This window comes from Doryrhamphus excisus, chromosome 15 (genome assembly GCF_030265055.1).
Source record: "Doryrhamphus excisus isolate RoL2022-K1 chromosome 15, RoL_Dexc_1.0, whole genome shotgun sequence".
Taxonomy (NCBI): Eukaryota; Metazoa; Chordata; class Actinopteri; order Syngnathiformes; family Syngnathidae; genus Doryrhamphus; species Doryrhamphus excisus.
In genome coordinates, this window is record NC_080480.1 from 3475643 (window position 1) to 3484876 (window position 9234).

The following is a 9234-nucleotide window of genomic DNA, read 5'->3' on the forward strand; positions in this document are numbered from 1 at the left end:
AGACCTCACAGCTAGGAGACCAGGGTTCAATTCCGCCCTCGGCCATCTCTGTGTGGAGTGTGAATAATAATAAAGGTGACTATAGGGATGCTATTTCATGTCCAGAGGGCTCTAATGTTAAAAAGTCTATTTGGAAGGTCATAAACATTAACGTGCAGGCCTCACAGCTAGGAGACCAGAGTTCGATTCCACCCTCGGCCATCTCTGTGTGGAGTTTGCATGTTCTCCCCGTACATGCGTGGGTTTTCTCTGGGTACTCCGGTTTCCTCCCACATTCCAAAAACATGCTAGGTTAATTAGCGACTCCAAATTGTCCATAGGTATGAATGTGAGTGTGAATGGTTGTTTGTCTATATGTGCCCTGTGATTGGCTGGTCACCAGTCCAGGGTGTACCCCGCCTCTCTCTCGCCCGAAGACAGCTGGGATAGGCTCCAGCACCCCCCGCGACCCTCGTGAGGATAAGCGCTAGAAAATGAATGAATTAATATTTTTAGACTGTTCCACTGGCCAGTAAAAACAAGCCACTGCCTACAAATGGCCTGTGAGCCACACTTTGGACACCCCTACTGTACACTTAAGGCGCTGTCTGCCTTGGTTAGGTACTGAATGGCTTTCAATGATGATCAAAGCATCATAAAGCTGCCATTTTTCTGCTTTGCACATTATGTTTGCTGTCATCTAATGATAGCAATTTGGCAAAGTTTAGCTCTAATTGAATGCATAGACTATCATAACCCCCCTCTATGGAAAATGTACGTGAATTTTTTAGTAAATGGCAGTCATCTTATTGAGTCTCCATGATCATTTTTGATGTCTTTGCTTTGTTTACTTCATACAGGTTTTGGACCCTTTGACTTCCCAAAGTCCACCATCTGCAAGGATCAACCAAAAATGTGTCCCATGAAGTGAACAAGTGCCTTTAAAATATGCAGACAGGCGTGGAAAATTAAATATTATCCAACATCTAACAGAAGCGGAACAAACCCCGTTATGCAAACTTCAAACAAATCATGTTACACATTTACCTTTGGCTGTGGCACACTGATAAAAATCCACACACACAGTTGTCAAATTTGCATGTACACAATATACAATATATAATTTGTGTGTATTTTGTTCTCCAATTATATCAGAATATACAGTATATTCATGCCTATGCAAGTATGTCCTTACCTGAAGGTGGATGGGTGCATGCAAACTACAACACAGTTCAAAATAAGTCAACACAATATTATACATTTTCTACAGGTTATGGATAATGTAGCATGGTCAGATCATATATGTCTTTGTTCCTTTAAACATAAAGGAACATAAACGACGATGGATTAAATAATACACAAAATATAATTGTCCACCTCAAAGACATGCCCATATCTATCCATCCATTTCAAACTTATTTCAGCAAACATGTGCCTGTCTCTTTAAGACACGCTCCACGCTTCGTTTTCCGAGCATGCGCAGAAGAATGAAGCAGCAACGCCAAATGAAAAACAACAACAGTCTCGTTAGCAGTGTTAGCAATGGATCCCTGAAGCCCCGACAAGCACACGTCTGGCCTCGGCACACATACCATTACCAGCCCAGCCTCTTCAATTGATCCCGGGGTTTTATAAATCCATGGTGTCGGGCTCATGAACTTGGCCAGTCAGAGCGGGGACGCTGGCGGAAGCCAGCTCCTCTTCGCCAACTTTAACCAGGACAACACGTAAGACACGTCTGAGCGGATGGTGGGCTGAGCCGGGAAAAGTGCTACGCGGTGCTCCGATGGCCTGTGCTGTCATGCTAGCTAGCGTTAGCTTACATTTTGAAGGCCTTTTTACACACTTGATAGACTGACATGATTTAATAAGCCACAACCTGGGTGTGTTTTTTCGGAATACTAAAACTAATACACGGAATTTGTTAGTTATTTAATCCTAATAGCTAGTTTTCGAATGGCTGTCAATAGCAACTTGATGCTAGGCTAACCTGATGCTACTCCTTCATACGCTAACTTGAACCAGTATAGGTATAAATATCAGCTAACGATCAATTAATATGGCTTAGAGTGATGTTATCACAAAATGTACATTTAGATTGTGGATTTTATGTATGATTGCTTGAACTTTACATTTTAACATCAGTTGTTTTGGGGTTATTAAATATAAACATGCTAATCCCAATTTGGCACAAGTGGGCTGAATCTGGATTGTACTCTCTGGCGCAGCAAATATACTTATGTTTGTATTTTGTATTTGTGTTTTACTTCAAAGGTCCTTAGCTGTTGGCACCAAAACAGGATACAAGTTTTTCTCCCTGTCCTCTGTGGACAAACTGGAGCAGATATATGAATGTAGTGAGTATTATTTTTTTGCTGTGTAACCTTTGTCATATATATATATATATATATATATAGTACAGCTGCTTGTTCTGCGTTAATAATAATATCGCTACTTGGAGTTATATTTAGTCAGCACTTCCTTAAGCGGGCCGGCTTCCTCCATTACACATCATTAACAGTCATATATAATAAGGTTTGGTTCCTGTCCATTAACAAAAGCGATGGAAAGCGGTGTTGAAATGTGTGTGTGTGTGTGTTTTTGTGTCCTGCAGCAGACACAGAGGATGTGTGTATTGTGGAGCGTCTGTTCTCCAGCAGCCTGGTGGCCATCGTCAGCCTGAAAGCCCCCAGGAAGCTCAAAGTCTGTCACTTCAAGAAGGGAACTGAAATCTGCAACTACTCCTACTCCAACACAATATTGGCTGTTAAACTTAACAGACAGGTGAGCATTTGTTAAATTAATAATGTGTTTCGATAAAGAACTAACTGATGTTGTGTTCAATGTGTTGTCCCCCCTCCCCTACCCACACAGAGGCTGATAGTTTGTCTGGAGGAGTCACTTTACATTCATAATATTCGAGACATGAAAGTGCTGCATACAATCAGAGAGACTCCACCCAACCCTTCGGGTGAGATTATCACAAGTAAACATGTCAACATGCGCTGCTCCGCCACAACATTAGCAATATCTAATAATATTTTTTTTTTAAAAATGACTTTATTATTTTGTTTTTGTGTGTCTTCTGCTTGCAGGGTTGTGTGCCCTCTCCATTAGCAACGACAACTGTTACCTGGCATATCCTGGCAGCGCCATGATAGGAGAGGTGCAAGTGTTTGACACAGTTAACCTGGTAGGTGGACGTAAAAAACGTACACATTTTATAATGTAGCGTCGTTGGGATGGGAGTACTTCCTGTTTCCCAGAGTGCTTTGCTGTATAGTTTTTGTTAAAACGGCTGCAAAGCACATAGTTAGAGCTCACATACTAGTTGGTTAATATTCAGCATTATACGTTGGTAGTGTATTGTCTGTTTTTATCCATCTATTGTGTTGTTGTGTGTGTGTAGTTCTTTTGACAGCAAATGTTCTGATACATCTTACACAGGTACGCTACACCTGATGTGACATTTTAAAAAAAATCAAAATGATCAAATATTGGTGGATAATTAATAGCATAATTATCGACCAGAAAAATGTATTACCGTGACAGACCCGATCACGTTTAGAGCAACAAGCACAAGTCTTATTTATCTCCGAAATGGCTTATTTACTCTGATTATGTCTACTATAGGGCTGCATGGTGGTCGAGTGGTAAGCGCGCAGGCCTCACAGCTAGGAGACCAGGGTTCGATTCCACCCTCGGCAATCTCTGTGTGGAGTTTGCATGTTCTCCCCGTGCATGCGTGGGTTTTCTGCGGGTACTCCGGTTTCCTCCCACTTTCCAAAAACATGCTAGGTTAATTAGCGACTCCAAATTGTCCATAGGTATGAATGTGAGTGTGAATGGTTGTTTGTCTATATGTGCCCTGTGATTGGCTGGCAACCAGTCCAGGGTGTGCCCCGAAGACAACTGGGATAGGCTCCAGCATACCAATGACCCTCGTGAGGATAAGAAAATGAATGAATGTGCACTTGAGGGGGTGGGGGGGGGGGGGGGGGGGTGTACAGCAATGAATCTCGCACACAATAAAACTAAAATAAAGCAAAATTATTCCAACAACATGCATGCTAGGTTAACTAGCGACTCCAAATTGTCCATAGGTATGAATGTGAGTGTGAATGGTTGTTTGTCTATATGTGCCCTGTGATTGGCTGGCCACCAGTCCAGGGTGTACCCCGCCTCTCGCCTGAAGACAGCTGGGATAGGCTCCAGCACCCCCGCGACCCTTGTGAGGATAAACAGTAGAAAATGAATGAATGAATGTCTACTAAATTGGGTAATAGGAGCGTAAATGTGACTATAGGGGTGTTATTTCATGTCTCAAGGGCTCTAATAATGTTAAAAACATGCGGGAATGATAAAAATTACCTTTCTAAATAAGGAATTCTACTTTCTTGGATACAAAAATCCAGTCTTAATTTTGGGTCAATAGAGTTAGATTCTAATAAAGGAAAAAGATCTCTGTGACTGTGATGCAACTCTCGTTCTGATGTAGCTCACCCCTCACTCGTGTGTGTGTGTTCCAGCGAGCCGCAAACATGATTCCAGCCCACGACAGCCCATTAGCAGCTCTTGCTTTCGATGCCAGTGGAACCAAACTAGCCACAGCTTCAGAGAAGGTAACGACACTAACAAGGATCTCTGATGTTATTCCTTTTCAGTCCGCCTGACTAAATACAGTCTTGTTGAATTTACTTCAACTTTGTTTTTTGTTTTTTTTTCCCTATTCCAGGGCACAGTCATCCGTGTTTTCTCCATCCCGGAAGGACAGAAGCTTTTTGAGTTTCGACGAGGAGTCAAGCGGTGATTGACTTTAACCCTAAACCCTAAACCCTAAACCCTAAACCCTAAACCCTTAACCCTTAACCCTTAACCCTTAACCCTTAACCCTAAACCCTAAACCCTTAACCCTTAACCCTTAACCCTTAACCCTTAACCCTAAACCCTAAACCCTAAACCCTAAACCCTAAACCCTAAACCCTTAACCCTTAACCCTTAACCCTTAACCCTAAACCCTAAACCCTTAACCCTTAACCCTTAACCCTAAACCCTTAACCCTAAACCCTTAACCCTTAACCCTTAACCCTTAACCCTAAACCCTTAACCCTTAACCCTTAACCCTTAACCCTTAACCCTTAACCCCTAACCCCTAACCCCTAACTCCTAACCCCAAACCCCAAACCCCAAACCCCAAACCCCTAACCCCTAACCCCTAACCCCTAACCCCTAACCCCAAACCCCAAACCCCAGACCCCAGACCCCTGACCCCTCAACCCCTTACCCCCGACCCCCGACCCCTCGGACCCCTAGACCCCTAGACCCCTAACCCTTAGGCTTTTAACTAATATTTTTAAACTTTTCTTACGTTTTTATCTTTTTAGCCCTATTTTATGCTCTTAGTCTTTAGCTTTTAACTTCAGTATTTCCTCGGGGGGGGGGGGGGGTCCTCCACACTGGGGGCTGTGTCGGGTCCACTGAGCGGGTGCCATCCTTGGGTCCCTTCGACCCGGCCGGCTGGGGGTTCCTCCCTTTAATGTGGGGGTCCGCCCGTCTGTTTTTAGGAGTCAGGGGGGGCCGGGTTGGACGGCCCCAAAGGTGGCGTTTCCTTGATCCTCAGTGCCATGCCATGTCTCTCTACTGTGTGTGATTGTGTGTGTGTGTGTGTGTGTGTGTGTGTGTGTGTGTGTGTCAAAATTGTGGTTAATTGTTTATAATTCTGTAAAGCACTTTGTGTTGCATGTCTTTGCAGGAAAAGTGCTCTACAAATAAAGTTAGATTTGATTTGATGGATTGAAGGCTAACTATGATTCTGTTTGTTTACATTTCTGTTCTCATGGTAGGTGTGTGAGCATCTGCTCCTTGGCCTTCAGCATGGAGGGCTTGTACCTGTCGGCCTCCAGCAACACGGAGACGGTTCACATCTTCAAACTGGAAACACAGAAGGAGAAGTATGTGTAAGTATCACCGCTGTAGTATACTGTACACTGAGCTCTAGTTTTACTTCATATTTGAGTACAAACTGATGTTTCACATTATGTACGTTTTCAGGCCAGCAGAGGAGCCCACCACATGGGGAGGGTACCTGGGCAAGGTGCTGATGGCATCCACCACCTACCTACCCTCCCAGGTCACGGAGATGTTCACACAGGGGCGAGCATTCGCCACAGTACGCTTGCCCTTCTGTGGACATAAGAACATCTGCGCTTTAGCAATGTGAGTGTTTTCGCTACACTAAATAACATTTTTGCTGCAGATATTATTTCATTTATGTTGTTTTCGGAACAGGATTCAGAAGATTCCCAGGTTGCTGGTTGCGGCAGCCGATGGTTACCTGTATCTCTACAACTTGGATCCGCAAGAAGGAGGAGAATGCACGCTCATGAAGCAGCACAGGTACCACACACATTTTTAAAAGTATTACTTATACACGGATACTTATACGTCGACTTGACTTCAGGTTAGACGGCAGTGCGGAACCGCCCAATGAGATCCTGGAGCAAGGGTCACATGATCGTCCGCTGGTGGCCCAGACTTACAGTGCTGCTGTCACGAAAGGTATGTCACAAGTTTATGAGCTTGTAAATTTTTTTGTAGTATTTTTTTTAAGTATTCCCTCAGTACAGTAGAACATGCAAAGTCAAAAACACCCCAAATAGTTTGTGGTACAGTTTGGATTTTAAAGCAAAATGTATCACAGCAAATCTAATCTTAGTCATTATTATTGTGTGTTATGTGAGAAAATGTGTGATGACAACCATAGAACAGGGAATACAGTTACATACATACCAGTAGAAGTTATTATTATTATTTTTCCCAAGTTTGGCTGGTCCTGCGAATTACCTTGGCGTTAAACCGGAGTGGCGTTTTCTTGTTTTTTTTTTTTCGGAGTGGCGTTTTCGATAATTGAGTTGAGCTTGTGATGCAGTTAGGCACACAAATTGAATGAAACTTCTTATTCGGAAATACTTTGTAATACGCTTCTGTCTTGGAAACTATGTGTCTGTAAGTAATGTGCAATTATAATTATATGATACCTATGTGATTTTAGACACACGTCTATTTTACTTCATTTTGCGCTATAAAAATCCCCAAAACACTGAAATGGAGTCACTAGCCACGTTTACATGAGGAGTTTTTCTTTTTCCGAATGGAATCTTTCCGAATGACATTTCCGAAAGCAATGGTATCCATGAAAAAGGAATATTGCGTGTCTACATTTGCCGCTATAATCAACCAGAATAGTCAATGGAGCATGCGCAGTAAAACGTAAACACCAACATCACGTGATACCGACTTCCTTGAGTTTTTCTTTCACTTGTCGGAATAACTCAGTATTCCCGTTTTTTTCGTTCGTACAGTCTTGAAATTTAGTTTGAATCAAAAACAAACTTTCCGCAGCAGTTCAGTGCCGATTGCTCGCCTCCATTTTTTTTTTAAATCGAAGAACGTCTGGAGCTGCGTGTTACGTCATATCTCAGCATTCGCTAAAAGAACGCACCCGGGAACGGGAAAAGATAAAGTTCAATCTCGCTAATATTTTATAATTATTAAATATATTTTACAAATTTCCCCACTGAGGGACGAATAAAGGCATATCTTAATTAAGCTCGTCACATGTTTTATATAGATATGTATTTTTTTTTAAAATAAAACTGGGCTTGTGAATGGCGTATAGAAGGGTTTAGATTCTGTTCCACAGATGGCGCCAATGCACACGAAAGCTGCTTGCCTACCGCCAATAAACAACAGAAGAAGAAAAACTTTTCCCCTGTGAATCCGATTATATTCATATTCGGATTGGCACTTTTTTTTCGGAATGAGGTGTACACAAAGGTTACATTCTTTCCATTTGAGCAAATAACCCGAATGGAATTGGAATATTTGGGTCCATGTATACGTGGCTACTAACATTCGGTATTTGAAACGTGCCCACAAAGTGGTTATAGTCGATTGGTTGAACCCTGTCATCTCAGGTTACTGTGAAGAGCAGGGCGCCGTAGGTGGGGCGGGGCTTGAGGAAGACCTCAGCAACTTACGTTTGGAGGAGGAAAACGAGCAGCCGCCGCTCATCCTGGAAACTGACTGACCAAAAACGGACGGCTGCGCCCGCCAATCAGAGGGGCTCTAAACAAGTGACACAAGGGGGACGCACGCGGTGGTAGGATCAGAGAGGGAAGGTGTTTTTTTTTTGTTTTTTTTTTTTAATTTTAAATCTGTGCTGTGTCTCTCCAAGTACATACACCTCCACATTTTAACATCCTCCCCTCCTTTTTGTGCTCCTTCCTCGGTTTAGTCTGCGCAGGCCAAACTGACGCTTTGCATGTACATGTGCCAACCGCTCCAACAAAAAAAGTGTCTGTGAGCGTGTGTGTTGGACTTTGGATCAAAATAGAAATGTAGCTGTGTTACACACACACACACACACACACACACAATGTAAAAAAAGAAATAATTGTGCAAGTGCCTCTTTGCCCTCCTGTCATGGTTTCACCTGTGTGAGCTCGCTCTGCATTGGCTTAATAAAATCTATTTTCTTTCGTGTCTGATCTTAATCGAGGGTGTGAACTTGCTTTTGTGACCCTTTCCTCTCTTACAAAGTGTGTGTGTGTGTGTGTGTGTCTGTGCTGCAAACAGCGTATTTAGCTGACTTTATTTTCCTCCATTTTACCTCATCGGGCACCCTCGCTCCCTTTTCCCCCCCTGGCCCGCTATCAGTGGTCAATGTTAACATTTGATATTATAGAGCTATCTCAAACCTTCAGTTTTACATGCAACGCTACGTCATGCATGATGTTTGCCATGGTACTGCGTCCATACACTGAAGACATTTTTATAGGTGGTGACAGTTCTATTATGCAGGATAAGCTTATAAACTGCAGCAATCCCGTCTGTACATTTCTTATTATGGCAAGTTTATGGTTTCTAACCATACAGTCTAGGTCCATGATATGTGTATGTGATTCCCAGTGATCCTTTTTTTTTTGGTGACTGAAGCCACTCAAGGATCAACAGGGAGGGATTTGGGAGTTTTAGGCGTTTTCTAATGATTTTGTATAAAAAAAAAATGTGAAACGTTCATTTGAAACTACATTGAAAATAAAGTTAATGTTGATGTATGAATGAGATTGGTGTAGACGTCTGTTCTTTGTACCATATTACATCTAATTAAAATCAGGACACAAATGTAAATAAGTAAATAAGACCACTTCATTACTTAATGTCGCTTTCGGTGAATCAGCGATTTAGTTTTTG

The 9234-nt window shown here is 42.5% G+C and overlaps 1 protein-coding gene across 1 annotated transcript; it reads left to right on the forward strand.

Moving 5' to 3' along the window:
• Positions 1 to 1454: 1454 nt before the first annotated feature.
• On the forward strand, positions 1455 to 9088 carry wipi2 (WD repeat domain, phosphoinositide interacting 2). The gene is made up of 12 exons (XM_058049240.1): positions 1455 to 1706; positions 2254 to 2336; positions 2594 to 2763; positions 2854 to 2950; positions 3075 to 3172; positions 4509 to 4601; positions 4715 to 4785; positions 5823 to 5936; positions 6031 to 6195; positions 6268 to 6375; positions 6440 to 6537; positions 7956 to 9088. Exons 1-12 carry the CDS (start codon positions 1633 to 1635, stop codon positions 8066 to 8068), a joined length of 1284 nt encoding a protein of 427 aa, XP_057905223.1. The 5' UTR covers positions 1455 to 1632; the 3' UTR covers positions 8069 to 9088.
• Positions 9089 to 9234: the final 146 nt, after the last annotated feature.